The sequence below is a fragment of the Amphibalanus amphitrite genome, unplaced genomic scaffold, assembly GCF_019059575.1.
Source record: "Amphibalanus amphitrite isolate SeventyFive unplaced genomic scaffold, NRLGWU_Aamphi_draft 001693F_arrow, whole genome shotgun sequence".
Classification (NCBI taxonomy): Eukaryota; Metazoa; Arthropoda; class Thecostraca; order Balanomorpha; family Balanidae; genus Amphibalanus; species Amphibalanus amphitrite.
Genome location: NW_024883186.1, coordinates 108,554 through 126,554, shown reverse-complemented (window position 1 = coordinate 126,554; position 18,001 = coordinate 108,554). Strand labels below are relative to the sequence as shown.

Sequence of the window (18,001 nt, the reverse complement as noted above, 5' to 3'; positions counted from 1 at the left end):
GGGCGGCAGCGGATGCGAGCTTAGACTTTTTACCGTCTCCGAATCGGACTCCGAGGAACCAGATGCCGCACCAGTGGTGTGGCTAGCCGGGTGGTGCTGGTGGTGGTGGTGCTGCAATAGGCATTGGTGCTACACCAGCGGATACATACACACACAGGCGGGCGCAGACACACATACAGACGAGTGTGGGTGAAGGGAACGCAGACTCGCTAGCGGTAAAGACAAGCATGGATCAGAAATAGACAAAGTGTCTCTTATTCATGATAGAAATATAACGCGGTGGGTGAACACCAAAAGTACAAACACATTCAATGAGATAATATGTGGATTCGTTTGACATCTTAGACATCTTAGGAGCCAACGCCCAACAGGGATATGACTAGAGTATCCCAAAAATTGTGTTGCCTTGGGTGGAAAATGGCATAAAAATGAAAACCATCATCACTCTCACCTCCAATATTTTATAGCTATTTTCCACATCCAATTTTGTCGTTAAAAAAGCCGTTGCATATGGTCGTTAACTTCTTACATTATAACACCAGTAAAACGCCTTTTGGGCGAAGAACGAGCGAGCGAGATAGTGAGCCCTGCACGTGCAGAAGGGCGAGAGGGTACTTCCAACGGGTTTGTGCAAAGCACCATTCTAACTGGTCGCTAGCGGTGTACCAAATTTGAACGCAATCGGCCCAGCCGTTCCTGAGATCTGGAAGCGGCGTTCTGCAAGTGCGCACGTGCAAACGGTGTCCAAAATGACTTTTGCACGGCACCCTACTAACCGGTCCCCAACCGTGTACCAAATTTGAGCGCAATCAACCCAGCCGTTCTCGAGATCTGGAAACGCCCCCTGCACGTGCGCACGTGCAGTAGCACCCTAACCGCAACACATGGGAATGCATTGCCTGGTGGGTGCCTACCTGTATGCCAAGTTTCAGCGAAATCGCCCCAGTAATTACCGAGTTACTGAAATGGGAACAAATTTGGCACCTCTTATTGTTGTATTTTGCACGTGCAGTGGGGGTCACTCACATAGATGGAGTATCCGACCTTTGGTAGAAGGGATGCAGCTACCCTATAAAAATGACCGCAAGACAATCGCTCAAGCCGTTGCTGAGATATGGGCCTCTTAAAATCATTACTTTTGCAAAACTGCTTGAACACCCTTGACTTTTCACGTGGCACGTGCCACGGCGGTCACTGAGATGTATCAAAAGTAATCAATTACGGGGTAGAAGGGATGGGGCTACCCAGCAAAGAAGACCGCAGGCCATTCGGTCCAGCGGTTGCTGAGATATAAGCCTCTCAAAAGCGTTACAGGCCGGGCCGGGCCGGGCCGGGCCGCTCATACTGAGATTTTTCCGTTATATTGAAAAGACTTCGCTTCGCTCGCTGCGCTCGCTCGCTCGTAACCACTGTATAAAAAAAAATGTTGTTGATCATTTTCCCACTATCTTTAGGCCCTTTCTCACCAGAAACATTCCACTTCCATAACCAATTTTTTTGTGGATTTTTTTCCCTCTTACAAGCAAGCTAAAATATAATATCGGGACAGGGTTGTGCTCGACTAAAAAAAATTGCCGACTCGACTCATCATTCAACTTCAGAAAGCCCTGACTCAACTCTGACTCAAACAAGGAGCTGATTTTTTCCCTTGACTCGACTCATGACTCAAGCGGCTGAATGAAAATATGAGTTGACTCAAACTTGACTCAAATTTTTGGTTGAGTCAAGTGTGTTGACTCAAAATTGACTCAGATAAAAAAGTTGTTGAGCGGGGGGGGGGGGGGGCGGGGGTAAAAAAAATCCGGTAGCAGGGTCAGGCCCCTAAGTTGTTTAGGGGGGATGAAAAGCTTATATATGTTGTTTCTAGAAAGATGAGTCAGCTGACTCATGTTCCTAAATGTTTTTGACTCAACTCAATGTCAAAAGTTATTTTACTGACTCAACTCTGACTCAACTCAGCACCTTAATATTTTTGTCCGACTCAACTCTGACTCAACTCAACAGCTCAACATTGTATCCGACTCGACTCAAACCTGACTCATTTGAGTCAGAGTTGAGTCAAATTTCTGACTCGACTCATGAGTCAAGCACAATCCTGTTAATCGGGACGCTTATGGCAGAAAGGCACACACAAACACACATACTGGCATGAATAAACGTCGAGACACATGAGTGCAATGATGATCGGTGTACCAGTGATAGCCGGCCATATCGATCACAAAGGTGTCACAGTGACAGGTCAAATAAAAAGCGGTAGCGAAATTAACGTGATTCCACGACATGCAAATGACAAATGATACTGATTCAAAATACTATTACACTACACAGCTCACAACACAGCACACAACACATCACCAAGCACAGCGCAGTAACTTATTAAGGACCACTTATACAGCACATAAAACGACACTGGCTTTAGGGCTTAGGCGCAGCAGCAAATCAAGACCACAACACGTACAGAGCACAGCGAAACATGTCTCCAACCAGCCCTAATATGGGCAGAGACAGAGTATGAGGGGAAGGGCAGAGGGGTGAGGAGCTGTCCCGACCGACCTACCTTCGGGTCAAACCGGCGATACTGGTCCAGACCGAGACCTGCGGCGGGTCAGACAGGGTCAAGGTCAGATTATGGTAGGAGCAGTGTTCAGTGTGAGCCAGAGAGGGTGAAGAACTGGAGACTTCCACTGGCGTCCAACTGGCGTCTAACTGAGCGGACGTCCAACTTGGCGTCTAGCTTGGCGTCTAACTGAGCGGACGTCCAACTTGGCGTCTAACTGTTGGACGGAGACTTCCAAGCTACGCGCGTCTAAGTTAGCTGTCGCCAGATAAAGCCGCTGTCTAGCTAGACGCGTCTAGGACTTAGACGTGTCTCCACCCAGTTGAGACATGGTACAGCATTTATCATTAATCATGCTCACAATTCACCCAGTATTATCCACAGGGATCTGCGTCTCTTGTGCAGTGCAAAAAAAAAGTCGCATCTGCAGTCAAACCTGCAAATAACGTTTTTGTTTTCTGAGTGAAGAATGGTGAATTGTGAAGGTCCTCAGTTTTCACTTGTATCAACAGATGATTTCACGCATACAGTCAAATAACACCGACTACTCCGGTTAATCGGAGCACCCCATTAAAGGAAATATACCACTTTCAACATGGGATTTTGAAGTGGAATACCAGTTTTGTAGCTTGAGCTGGGACTAGCAAAAATTATGAGTTTTTACAGCCAAGCGACCACCCTAGGCAAATATTTTGACGTGTAGTCTTTACACTTCCAAGTTTTTATACATCAAGTGATTACATGTAGCGACAAGCGGTGTTCGAATGGTCGTCAAATTATGAAAAAAATACTCCAGTTATGCCTTGGCGACATTCGAAAGGTTGCTAAAACCATGTAAAAATTGATTCACCCATTTTAAGTTCATGAAACGGTCACCGTGAGTTCACCAAAGGTACCATTTTCCACGACACGGTCCAGTGGAGTGCCTAAACATATTGCCTGAAAAGTCATGAACTGATGGAGCTCAGATATTATGGACAAAACTATTCCACATCTGGTAGCTGTGTTCCTAAGGACCTTAAATTGATGATTTGGCTACCAAAAGATCCGATAAAAGTCGGAAAATGATGCTTTAGCGAATCTCTTTTTAACAACTTTTGACCAAAATTTTGTACGACATTGACTTAACCTCCATCGCCACCCTAGCGTTGGGACGCGTACTCGGCATTATGAGAATAAAGCTTGCATAATGATGTACAGTTTGACCTCATAAGGCTAGCTTGAATATTTAACTCTGATATCAATTACATACTGATCGCAATGTGACCTGACATAAAATAGTCATATTACATATTGGTGTATTATCTTTATCTAACGCACTTATATGACCCATGTGATGAAAAGTAACGTTAATTCCTTAGGAATTACAATGCTCGAATATCAGGCATTCCACAGAATGCCTAGTCATTCTACATAACGCCTGGTGGGTCAGATGTTTTATAGAATCCCCAAGCATTTTATAGCATGACGGATTCCACGGGTTGCCTGTAATAAATATAATATAATACAGAAAGAACCAGAACAAAAGCGGTGAGACGCGGACCGGACGGGCTCCACCGATAGCGCTGCTCCGAGCCGCCGCGTCCGGCACAGGAAGGGTGACGGCGCCACTGCAGCTGCAGCCGGCAGGAAGGACGCCAGATAGGCGGGCTAGTACCAGCGAGTACCAGAGCCGCAGAAAAGTCTGCACGGCTGCAATTTTACTTACAACGTCGAACAATGCCTTAAATCGGAGACATTTGATATCAAAGCATTCAGCACTCGAATGCAGAGGGACCAATGCATTTGAATGCCCCTTTGACTTTGTGACGTCAGCGCAGACCTAGCGATTTTAAAATCTTATACTAAAACCAGGGTTAGCATTTCTGCCGGCAAAAACTAGTTTATACCATTTGCCGGTTTAAACCGGTCTTAAAGGGACAGTATCACCATTTTGATGAAATTTGACATTGCATAGGCCCCACCTTTCTGGTCCGGGAACTGAAGACCGATCCTCGAAGCTCCACACCGTTATCCCGCTATCGGCGCTCAAAGTACGAAAGGTGTACCACACTTTGAATCGTGCTTCACTATCTTCACTGTTTAAATGTTTGCGCCGTTTTGAATTGACCGCCAGTAATAAAACTTTTACCCTGGTCATTTCATCAAATTTTATAAAGCCAAAACGTTTTTCGCACTTATTCATCACCGTTAAATTCATTAAATAGTCGTAGGCAATTTCCGCTGTTTCCTTCGGATTCTAGCGGCTCAACAAAGGAATTCCTCCAGCTTGAATCACAATCTCCCTCCAATGTATGACGTTTATCACGTGATTGTCACGTGATATTTTCTCCCATTGTCAATTGTCACGTCCAATTGTCACTCCCTCCAATTGTCACGTTATATTTTTATAGGCAATACCTAAGGCTACCTCTCCCTAAGGACAACTCAATCAGAAGAACGACCGCGTAAGCGTAGCGTCAATAATGTATTATCTGCGCCAGTTCTGTAGTAATTTTGCATGCTTCCAAACTGGCGGCCATGCTTGTATAGTGGTGGTTCGCTCATGAAAATGAATCATGAAAATGAAATGTGGTTGCAATATTTTTCACCGAGTTCGGTCCTCAAACTATGTTTTTCTGATTCAGAAAAATAAGAAATGCTAGTAAAAAAAAAATCAGCTCCATACATGGATTTTTTTTTCGATGATACTGTCCCTTTAACCGGCAAAAAGTGGCAAAAACTGGCAAAAACTAAGAAGTATCACAATGCTATGCCTAGACCTGAATTTGAACATGAAATATTTTAAGGAGAATTCGGTGAAAGCTTTATGCTTTCAAACAGACGTGACATTGACCATTGAAATGCTTCATACCTAACTCAGAAACATTTTCATGGACTATCCATAAGGAGCTAGTAAGATGCCTTTTGGGGGTGACAAATGAGCCAGTGCAAGGGTGACTGGGTGAGTCCTGCACAATCAGAAGTGCGAAGGGGCATCTGCCACTGATATGCGCACGACGGCACCGCATGGCACCCTACTTACCGTGGCCGCCTTGCCCCACTCTCCCCTACATGGAAATACATTCCGTTGTGGATGTCTACCGACATGCATAGACAGTTTAAGCAGGGATAAGTAATGAGGCAGCTTCAGAATGTTTAGTGCATCTATATAACTACCAGAAATGCATTTGTACATTTCAAATCCATCCATAACTAGAAAAGTTGTAGGTTTGGCCATCTGAGTTTTAGCCAGTTTTTGCCAGTTCTTGCCACCAGGGTTTCTGCCAGCCGGTTTAAACCGGTCAAAACCACTGGCAAAAACCAGTTTTTGCCACCCCCTGCCAACCCTGACTAAAACCTATGGTAAAACGTGGTGGCATATACTGTTTTGCGCGCAACATCTGCCGCACTTTTAGAAAGCCAAATTATTGCTTCCGAATGACGTCATAGGAACAGCGGAGGTCCGCCCAAAAAAGTTAAAGTGAACCTTGAATAAAACTTAAAACTGGTAAATATTTCCGGTGAAATTTGGTACGCATTCATTTTTGCACTTTCTGAACAACAGTAGGTACATCACTTTCGTGCCAATTCTTTAACCTTTTTATGGTGGGAAGGTCTCTATAAAGCCCGTCCCCATCCACAAAACACTGGTCATCGAAATCCCTCCACTTCACACCAACCTGGTCCCGAAATCCCTCCACTCTACTGACCTTCCGTTCCCCAAATCCCTCCACTCTACTGACCTTCCGTTCCCCAAATCCCTCCACTCTACTGACCTTCCGTTCCCCAAATCCCTCCACTCTACTGACTTTCTGTTCCCCAAATCCCTCCACTCTTCTGACCTGTTCCCCAAATCCCTCCACTCTACTGACCTTCCGGCTGCTTGACCCCGGGTGTGATCGATCTCAGAAAATCCTGCGGAGTCATATACACCTCCGAGGTGGAGGTGCCATCCGGTAACTCTTGCACCACTCTCAATGTTGCGAAATAGCGGAATATCTTGTCAGGAGTCGAGTATTGTCGAATTCGGTTTTCGTACTCGATAATCTGCAAGCAAAAGGGGTGAATTAAGGATAAGTGATCATGAGATAAGGTGATCATGAGGTCAGCAACGATAAAATGCGGCCTAGACTAATTAATGTTAATGTCGTTGTCAATGGACTAAAAAAAAAACTGGAAGGGTTTGAAAGTCAAAGGAGCATGATTGCCAGATAAAAACTCGGGTTCTAGCAACCATTTGCAGAATGGCTTATTGCTTCGCTAGTATCAGGGGCGGCAGAAGCGAGAAAGGGGGGCTACGGAGGCACAGTGCCCCCTTTTGAGGGTGGTGGCAATCAATTCTTACCCCCCCCCCCTAAAAAATCATCAATCCAAACACCATTACTTTCTGAAATAATGGTCGGAAGAGAAGGGTCCCTGCTGGTTGGCTTCCACGGCCTTGATGCCCTGAAGAACCACCGTGCCCGGAATGGTTAGTGGTTACCTCGGGCCCTGATCGGCGGCCGGCTAGTACTCTTGCCGGCGCTCACATGCGTGCTGGTTGCCCCGGCAACGGGCTATTGACCAATGAGAAGCGAGGAAAGTGCAACGTCACTGTGATTTTTCATATACCTGTGCCCCCCGTAGCGCGCTTCTCATTGGTCAATAGCCGTTGCCGGGGCAACATGCACGTATGTGTGCGCGGGCTAGCGCGCTAGCCGGCCGCCGAACAGCGCTTCGGATATATTCAATTCTGGAATTGTATTTCAAGCTCTTAGACTTCCGGCCTTGTATGGGACCGATTCCCTTCTCTTTACCACAAACTTGTTTTCATACCTATTTTCTTAACCTTGAGTGAACACAAGAACACGAAGTCCTTTCCATAATTTCGTCGTTTGTCGTAATATGAATACTAGGCTATAATTAGCTAACTTCCTACAAGGATAATGTCCCTCAAGGTTAACTCGACATGGTTGCAGACACAGTTAATTTCACTCCTAAATCCCCTGACCCTTCCCGTTTTCCCTAAGATCACCCCAATTTCCCTATTTCCTCACCTTTCTATCTCTGAAGCCGACTTTTCCACCTCCCTTCTTATCATCCTCGTCTTCCTCCTCCTCACTTTCCGAGTGTTCTCCATCTTCCGAGTTGGATTTGTCTCGAGATTCCACTTGTTTGGCCTTGACGGATGTCTTGCCGTTCCAGATTTCAGCGGCTCTGTTCCGAGATGGGATCAGAGAACAGGATCAGATGTCAGACGAGTCAGATACCAAGGTCAGATGTGCGCAGTCAGGGGTAGAGGTCAGATACAAGATTAGCGAGGTTAGATTGAGGTGACGGGCCAGTGGTTAGATGAGTGGTTGGAGAAGTCAGCTGATGTCAAAGTGTGAGTGGGAGGTTAGAGGTTAGAAGTGATCTATCAGAGGTTAGACAGGCCAGATGTGACAGGTCAGTGGCCAGGGAGACCAATGACAAGATGAAAGATAAGATGTCAGAGGTCAGATATGTATGTATGTATGTATGTATGTATGTATTGACGATCAAGAGCAATCCACAATCGGCGTGGCGATTACACTCCGGGTCCGAGCTGGTTGAAGATAACACAAGAAATACCTACACAAGAAAACACACACACTTACGAATACGAAATACACAACGCGAACGCCGAACACGCACATACTTGGTGTAACCCGCACGAAGCCGCGTTCATAACCATACACACAGACTCGTTTGCCTTTCATAGTCCAAGAGTCATGAGGCTAGCTACTATGGCCACTCTGGCTAGGCTTAAGCCCCTTTTTTACAGCACGGGCAAATCTGGCTGGAGGCAACTGCGTTAGCTCGAGGGGGAGAGTATTTAGGAGCGCCGCGGCACGGTAGGCGAATCTACCTTTTCCGGTCTCTAGTCGGGGTCGCGGTAAGTGGAAAAGGTGGTCTTGGCGAGTAGACCTTGCTCGTGTTTTGGAATTTTTGGAAAATAGGGTCGCAATCTCCTCGGGTTCACCTCTCTGGATGGCCTTGTGCGCCGTGACAAGGGTATGGTATTCAGCCATTGTTTTAGGTGCCATCCAGCCGAGTTGGTCCCGGAGATGGGAGACATGATCAAATTTACGGCGACCGAAAATGACTCTAGCGGCAAAGTTAAGAATTTTCTGAATGCGATCGAAGTTCTTTTGGCTACCATTACCAAATACGGAGAGACAGTACTGGACCCGTGACATGACGAGAGCCACCACTAGTGTCTTGGTGACGCCGTCGGGGAGATAGTGGCGGACATGGGAGAGGCCAATTAGGAGACCCGTGCACCGGCGACTGAGCTCGGACACATGCGCGTCCCAGGACAGGGTGCCGTCGAAGATAACGCCCAGGTTGCCCACCTGCTTACATGGCACTAGTTTGGAGTCGCGAAAAGAAACTGTAAAAGCAGGTATGCTACTCAAATTTTGCAGACTGCCGCAAACCATGAGCTGAGTTTTAGCAGTGTTTACTTTTAGAGCATTTGCACTGAACCAATGGTCGAGAGACGCCAGTGACGCTTCCAAGCGCGAGATGAGTCCCCTAAGGTCGTTTGGAGGGCCACTCACCAACAATTGAGTATCATCAGCGTACTGGAAGACTGCTGCATCCTCAGAATAAAGTGATAGATCATTGGAAAATACCGTGAAGAGTAAGGGACCAAGCGCCGAGCCTTGAAAGACGCCCATAGAGTTGGGGAGAGGTTGTGATGATACCCGGCGACCGGACTCGTCCTTCAATGACACACTCTGTGTGTGACCCTGGAGATAAGCGGCGAACCAGGATGTCTCAATGCCGCGTGCATTGCCAATTTAGCGAGTAATAACTCATGGTTAATGACATCAAAACATTTGCTTAAATCAATAAGGCATAGCATAGAGACATCCCCCCTATCGGTGGCGGCCAGGATTTGGTCACTGACGGACAGTAGTGCTGTCTCAGTTGAGTGCCGGGGGCGGAAACCGTGCTGGGTATTGGCCAGAAGATGGTTTTGGGAGAGATAGCGATAGAGCTGTTTGTGAATGACTCGCTCGACCACCTTCATAATGACAGGTACTAAGGAGATAGGTCGAAAATTAGTGGGATCAGATGGGTTTCCAGACTTGAAGATGGGGTGAACTATAGAGTGTTTCCAATGAAAGGGGATATCGGACCTTGAGATGCAGGTGTTAATGATGTGAAGGGTAACGTCACCGATTAGATGGGAAAGCAGTTTTCAGCATGCGAATGCAGACGCCATCAGACGCACAGGCGGCAGAATTGCGCATATTGAAAACTGTATGACCGAGTTCACCGAGAGAGATAGGTCTGGGCTTAAATCTACCGGTTACGACACGCGGCAAACGGCCAATTGAGGTCAGAGAGGCTAGATGTGGGAGGTTTGAAATGCAAGATGTGAAAAGTTGCAAGGTCAGATGTCACACGTGAGAGCTGCCAGGCCAGTGGAGTGGTCAGATGTGAGAGGTTAGACATTGGAGGTTAGATGTTACAGATGAGCGGCCAGAACTCAGAGGTCAGATGTCACATGTACAGAGGTGATAAAGATGTCAGATGTCCAATATGAGAGGCCATAGACTAAATGTGCAATGTAATATGTGAAGAAAAATGTTATCATCTTACTGATAACCATACGATAGTATCACAAAATGATTTTACAGGGCTGAACGCAGTCGCACTGTCTAACACGCTGTTCCACAAGGCACTAACCGTTCGCCACACGGCACTAACCGTTCGCCACACGGCACTAGGCGTTCGCCACACGGTACTAACCATTCACCACACGGTACTCACAGTTTCCAGTTAAACATGGCCGCCAGTAGCATGCCACAGATCAGCAGCTGGTAGGCCCGGTATCCGCGACTCGCCGGCGGCTGGGGGCCGTGCGCCATGTTGCGATGGTGGCGCCGCTGTACGGCCGACATGCCAACTACAGCTGGCGCCGGCCGACGTCTGGTGGCAGCACCGGTAACATAGGCGAAGACTGGAGATTTAGGGGTATGGCGACAAAGTACGGGATGAAATACTGATAGCACGGATCTCTAATGAAAAGTCTAATAGCATGAATCAAATGATCATAAATTCTAAGCTAAATATTACAAAACATTGCAAAAATAAGCACATGGTATGATCATAAATTCTAAGCTAAATATTTCAAAACATTGCAAAAATAAGCAAATGGTACCATTCTTCACAAGGAAAGCACCAAACAAGTAGGCATTAGGCAACATACCTAGTACCTACCTACATGTAATGTTAACACATAATGTATTGCAGTTTTATGCAACCTTTTTTATGATAAAATTTGTTAGCACTGATTTACTTCTTGAAACTCAGCGAGAAAATAGCTCAAGTGTCTGCAGAAGAATGGGGACTAATAATAAAGAAACTGCATTTTGAGCAAAACTGTTTTATGTCTCTAACCGTGAATATAGGCCTGACATGCAGCTAAAATAAGTTACAATTGCAAGGAAGTAAAATAAAATGAAAAAGGCAAAACACTGCTTCCTAACCATTTGGCATGAAGAACACACTAAGGCTTAAATATAAGTACCTGGATATTGAGTTAGAAGCATCTCCATAGCAATCTTATACCTAACCTCTTTGGTCATAGTGTAAATGTTGTAGCCATACTTATGGCCAGGGCATCTTTGTATCAAATGTCCCACCCCAGTGACTCTAACCACTTACAATCCAGATCACAGTTATTGTTTATTAAAGCTTTACAGTGCGTTGACCAGATCCTAATCAAAAGCAATGTGTTTGACAAAATACTTAATTGAGGCCTGTTCCAGCGCCTCCAGAAAGCTCCAGAAAGCTCCAGAAAGCTCTAGAATCCTCCAGAGAGCGTTCCAGCGCCTCCAGAAAGCTCCAGAAAGCTCTCGCCAAAGCTCCAGAAACCTCCAGTAGCCTCCAGAGAGTTGGGAGGTCCAAATTTCTCTGGAGGCTCTGGTCTACAATTATGGCGCACATGTGACAATCACGAATGTAAACAAAGGACTGATAGAGATAGACAAATTGAATTATAATTGGAAAACAATGGGAACGTTTTTGGTTATATTACTTTAAGTTGGCTACACATGTGTTTCGATATCAATCTTTTTCAAGCCATAAAGACAAAATAAAATGTAAATAATTCGCCTAAACATCAAAGCTGTCAAAATAGTTTGCGACACAGATTAAAATTCAAATAGCAATGCTTCACACACGTCGCTTCTCACTTTGCACTTCTAGTTTTTAGATCGTGCAAAATAAGTTCAGCCGTAAATCTGCTCAGTTTCACTTTTCCTGCATTACCATTTAGATTGTCAAAGATGTGAATATAAGCTGCTTCTACCGCCTGCCTATGCTTCTTTGTCAAACCCCTACACAACACAGACATATCATCCCAGTTGGGGAGATGTCCCGCCTCATCTACGTGTTGCACAAGGGCGTTGGACAGACGGTGGTACCTAAGGTCACTCTTATGCTCCTTTTGCCTGGTTTTAATGCCCCTGTATGTTTCACCGACGTAACATTTATCACATGCACCACAAGGAATTTTGTAAACGACACTATCCTCATTAGTAGAACCTTTCTTCTTCGTTTGCACAAGGTTTTTAATGGTCAGGCCCGCTGGGGATGAAATATTGATAGTTTCCCTTACAAAATTGTCCACAGCTTCTACTTCATTTGATGCTGGGACTGAGAGATACCTCCTCTTGCTATTCCTTGTGGCGTTTGAAGCTCTAGCTCGTATTTTGACGGCCCTCTTCTCTAGCTGACATAAAAGACCTGGCGGGTACTTGAGTCCAATAAATACTTCTTTAATGTAGTTCAGCTCGTCCCTGATAAATTCTTCTGAGCAAATGCGAAGTGCTCGAAGATAAAATCCCAGCACGACTCCAGTTTTTGTTCGACTGCTGTGCGCCGAATAGAAGTGTATCAGGTCGTTCTTGTTGGTGGGCTTCCGGTACACTGAAAATACAGCCTTGTTGCCCCGATTATGGATGCACGCGTCCAGAAATGCAATAGTGCCATCTTCCTCCTTTTTACCTTTTTACTTACAATTTACCTCCGAAGAGGAGGAAGATGGCACTATTGCATTTCTGGACGCGTGCATCCATAATCGGGGCAACAAGGCTGTATTTTCAGTGTACCGGAAGCCCACCAACAAGAACGACCTGATACACTTCTATTCGGCGCACAGCAGTCGAACAAAAACTGGAGTCGTGCTGGGATTTTATCTTCGAGCACTTCGCATTTGCTCAGAAGAATTTATCAGGGACGAGCTGAACTACATTAAAGAAGTATTTATTGGACTCAAGTACCCGCCAGGTCTTTTATGTCAGCTAGAGAAGAGGGCCGTCAAAATACGAGCTAGAGCTTCAAACGCCACAAGGAATAGCAAGAGGAGGTATCTCTCAGTCCCAGCATCAAATGAAGTAGAAGCTGTGGACAATTTTGTAAGGGAAACTATCAATATTTCATCCCCAGCGGGCCTGACCATTAAAAACCTTGTGCAAACGAAGAAGAAAGGTTCTACTAATGAGGATAGTGTCGTTTACAAAATTCCTTGTGGTGCATGTGATAAATGTTACGTCGGTGAAACATACAGGGGCATTAAAACCAGGCAAAAGGAGCATAAGAGTGACCTTAGGTACCACCGTCTGTCCAACGCCCTTGTGCAACACGTAGATGAGGCGGGACATCTCCCCAACTGGGATGATATGTCTGTGTTGTGTAGGGGTTTGACAAAGAAGCATAGGCAGGCGGTAGAAGCAGCTTATATTCACATCTTTGACAATCTAAATGGTAATGCAGGAAAAGTGAAACCGAGCAGATTTACGGCTGAACTTATTTTGCACGATCTAAAAACTAGAAGTGCAAAGTGAGAAGCGACGTGTGTGAAGCATTGCTATTTGAATTTTAATCTGTGTCGCAAACTATTTTGACAGCTTTGATGTTTAGGCGAATTATTTACATTTTATTTTGTCTTTATGGCTTGAAAAAGATTGATATCGAAACACATGTGTAGCCAACTTAAAGTAATATAACCAAAAACGTTCCCATTGTTTTCCAATTATAATTCAAACAAAGGACTTTTGACTGATTATTTTACAACTTGAATGTAAAGAAAATCACATTGCTATCATTTTGTTAATCTTTCTTCATAAAATTGAAAACAAATTTTGCGTTTCAAGAGAGAACAATCGTCATTCTTTTGGTATCTGTGATGCCAATCTCCAGAAATCTCCAGATTGTGTTCCAGCGCCTCCAGTGAAACCTCTGGTAGAGCCTCCAGTCAAGAATTTCTACTGGAGGCGCTGGAACAGGCCCTGAAATCAAATCATAAACTAAAGAAAATAAACCAAAATTTCCAACTCATCATTCTATTTTACAAGCATAAAAATTACCCCGCAAACTCTCTGCCATGGCTTACCCGGCATTGAACCTCAGATCAGTTGCTGCAGCTGCAGCTGCTGAAGACCGGCAGCGAGCTGCGGATAGGACGAGTCTCCCAAGACCAGACATCTTTTCCAGTAAACCTGAGAAAATACAACAAAATGTTTTGATATTTTAACTTTCACCATTAAAAAGTCAAGATAACTACCTTTTCAACCTTACCTTCAACCAACCTTACCTTGTTGGTAGTCGGGGAAAAAAAGGCTACTTGGCCTGGAGAACCCGTTCTCATCGAGCTCAAGGATTCAATTTTTCATATCCTTACATTATTTGACATCCTGAATCCAAAAATGATACTTCAGTTGGGCAAACTAGACTTTTGGAATCAAAATATGGAGGCATCAATAATTTGATTCTGGTGGGAGGAGCCATGACCAAATATGGGCATGGAATCAATTTTTTGATTCATTTGGGTACACTTTTGACTTCAAATGTATCGTTACGGTTGAAAAAAGGCCCATGACGGTGAGATTTTTCTTTAAAAAGGTAGAAAATGTGGTAGGTTTCCAAAAAGTGTTACCTCAAAACTAAGAAATTGTCCCTTTGGCCTTGTGAATGGGAAAAAGACAGAGCCACTGTTCATCACGTAAAAGCTGTTTTGAGGAAATCACACTGTATGTTATTTTTGTATCATGAATCGCATACTAAACAATCAGTATTTGTGTAAAATGGCAAAATGAAATTTTCAAACCCCTAATTATCATTGTTGTAGTGCTTTTATATTTATTATATGGTTTTTACCTGTTGCTTCAGTTTTTGTATCCTTGACATTTAAAAATTGTGAATTGTTATCAAATGTAATGAAGGTTAAGTACAACAATGCTATACCTAGGTATCTGTTGTGGTGCTGAGGAAACCACTTAATGAGAATAATAGCAAGATAAATGATATATTCCTGCAAGTCATTGTTGCCTATCTCTTAACATTACCTGTGAATCAAAATAATGATTAGCCAGCTGATGGGGAATCAATATTATGATTATCTGTTTAAAGTGAATCAATTCCTTGATTGCCTTTCACTACCTATAGAATTCAAATTGTTGTGATAGGAGCAATATTATTTTGCTTAGGAGATAGTTCCAGCATTTCTGTTCAAGATCAGGCATGCTCCTTCTTGAAACACTCTCTTATTTTTATGTGATTGGTAAGTTAGAAATGGTCTGCATTTATGCCCAAATATGGTCATAAGGAATCAATCTTTTGATGCCTCCATACTTTGATTCCAAAGGTCTAGTTTGCCCAACTGACTTACATATCTTCCAAACAAAAGAAAAAAAACAATCAAAATTCAAACCTGACCTAACCTTACCTACAAACCTTTAACCTTGACCTAAAAACCTGCAACCTACAACCTAAAACCCACAAACCTACAACCTAGCCTTACATACAACCTCCAACCCAAAATGTTGAGGTCCAACCAAGGGACGACGGCAAAGGGGTCCAACCGGTCCAACTGGTCCACCCTAAACTTGAAATCCTACAACATAAACTACAATTTCTGCTGTTTCATATTTGTATAAACAGCGCCACAATTGTTGACTGGACTTTAGGGCCCTAGCTCTGTTCGCCCGCTGCTGTCAAAACAGCTTCCCCAACAGCCCACTAGGTGGCTACTGTGTTGAAGAGATAGGACTGTGCTGTTGACCAATGAGAGGCCGAGAAACGCACGCAGGCTGCTGACGTAGGCTGCCGTGCGCTTACTATGGGCAACCACAAAAGTGAGATATTTCTTCTTTTAATGGGGCTCAGGGGCGGATCCAAGGGGGGGTCACATGGGTCATGGCCCCCCCCTTGAGGCCCGGGGGCCCAAAGACCTGCCAGGGGCACCACCGGCCTATCAGGGGTATCACAGTCCTGACAGGGGCACCACAGGACCGCCAGGGGCACCACAGGCCTAGCAGGGACACCATGGGCCTGGTGGCCCTGGGCCCTGACAGGACTGTAACGCCCCTGACAAGCCTGAAGTGTCCCCAGCAGGCACGTGGTGCCCCTGACAGGCCTGAGGTGCCCCTGCAAGGCCGGTGGTGCCCCTGGCAGGCCTGTGGTGTCCATGGCAGGCCTGTGGTGCCCTTGCTAGGCCTCTGGTGCCCCTGACAGGCTTGTAATGCTCCTGGAAGGACTGTGGTGCCCCTGGGCCCTGACAAGCCTGAGGTGCCCGGTCATGACAGGCTCGTGGTGCTCCTGACAGGCCAATGGTGCCTTGCTAGGCCTGTGGTGCCCCTGGCAGGCCTGTGGTGCCCCTGACAGGCCCAAGGTGCCCCTGCGAGGCCGGTGGTGCCCCTGGCAGACCTCTGGTGCCCCTGGCAGGTCTGTGGTGCCCCTGGCAGGTCTGTGGCGCCCCTGGCAGACCTGTGTTGACTGGTGCCCCTGCTAGGCCGCTGGTGCCCCTCACAGACCTGTGGTGCCCCTGGGCCTTGACAAGCCTCAGATGCCTGGCTATGACAGGCTCGTGGTGCCCCTGATAGACCAGTGGTGCCCTTGCTAGGCCTGTAGTGCCCCTGGCAGGCCTGTGGTGCCCTTGCTAAGCCTCTGGCGCCCCTGACAGGCTTGTGGTGCCCCTGGAAGGACTGTGGTGTCCCTGGGCCATGACAGGCCTGAGGTGCCCATGACAGGCTCGTGGTGCCCTTGCCAGGCCTGTGGTGCCCCTGGCAGGCCTCTGGTGCCCCTGCTACCCCTGCGCCCGGAGAGGACTATGGTGCCCCTGAAAAGCCTGAAGTGCCTCTCGACAGGCCCGTGGTGCCCCTGACAGGCCCAAGTTACCCCTGCGAGGTCAGTGGTGCTCCTGGTAGGCCTCTGGTGCCCTGGCAGGTCTGTGGTGCCCCTGGCAGGCCTTTGTTGACTGGTGCCCCTGCTAGGCCGCTGGTGCCCCTCACAGGCCTGCGGTGCCCCTGGAAGGACTGTGGTGCCCCTGCCCCTAGGGGTGCTCATGGGCCCAACAGGCCCGTTGTGCCCCTGACAGGCCTGTCGTGTATACTTGCTAGACCTGTGGTGCCCCTGCTTCCTGGCGGGCCTGTGGCGCCCCACAAGGCCGTAGGTGCCCCTGACAGGTTTGTGGTGTCCCTGGAAGCCAGACTGCAAAGTATGGCACGTAGGTCGACGAGGCGCACCGGCCCAAGTTCAAAATCCGCACCAACCCTTCAAACTGAGCCGGAAAATCCGCACCAAAGCGGACCGAGAGCCCAAAAATCTGCACCGAACCCACAGGCAATTATAATGCAAGGGACTATTCATCTCACTATAATTATTTCCCGTCCAGTTTCAGTTTCACTTACGGCTTGAGCAACGCTCACCACGGGACCGCGCCGCGCACTTGTACCGGAAGTTTGAAATAGAGCAAATAAACGGACGCCGGGGAAAACAGGACGCCGGAGGGCATATTGGGTCACGTAACATTCGGAACTTCTCCCCCTCTGTGGGCCTTCTACATGCTAAATGTCACGTGGGAATTTCACGAGCCTTGATCAAATCGCCCCAACAAACTTGTGTACGAGTGAAACCAATGACGTCCTTCCAAAGTAGCGTGCTGATTGGCAATCCAAACCAGCTGCTCGCTAATGTGACATACCAGCCACCACCGCAGCCAGTCTTCATTCTAATGACGTCGTAATCACAATAATTCCCGAGGCGAGAATGGATTTGTTCTGCCGCAATTGCTAGTTCGTAGAGAAATCTAAAACCTTGGTCCGTCACCGTGCGTCACCGTGGCTGGCATGCATTTGTAGGGTTTTCCAAAGAACAGTCAACAAGGGAACCCGGCCGGGTAAGAAGACCAAGCGAAGTCCGCACCGCACCAAGGTCCAGGCCAAATCCGCACCGCACCAGGCTAAATCCGCACCGCACCACTCCAAAATCCGCACCAGCCGAACAAGCCCGCACCGACGAGATCTCGTCGAAATTGCCATACTTTGCAGTCTGGCCTGGAAGGACTTTGGTGCCCCTGACAAGCCTGAAGTGTCAAGGACAGACCCTTTAGACGCCAGGGTCAAGTTCGTCGGACTGACAACGATTCGCTTACCTGATAACGCT

At 46.6% G+C, this 18,001-nt stretch overlaps 1 protein-coding gene across 1 annotated transcript; it reads right to left on the bottom strand.

The window, feature by feature from the left end:
* Window positions 1–33: 33 nt before the first annotated feature.
* On the bottom strand, window positions 34–15,336 carry LOC122374675 (calcium uptake protein 1 homolog, mitochondrial-like; the record flags this gene model as incomplete). Its single annotated transcript, XM_043353564.1, has 7 exons — window positions 15,314–15,336; window positions 13,953–14,058; window positions 10,325–10,483; window positions 7,576–7,735; window positions 6,412–6,586; window positions 2,558–2,595; window positions 34–111 (listed from the first exon to the last, which is right to left on the bottom strand). Coding segments are annotated over exons 2-7 (702 nt in total), but the record flags the coding sequence as incomplete, so codon positions are not given.
* Between the last annotated feature and the right edge of the window lie 2,665 nt (window positions 15,337–18,001).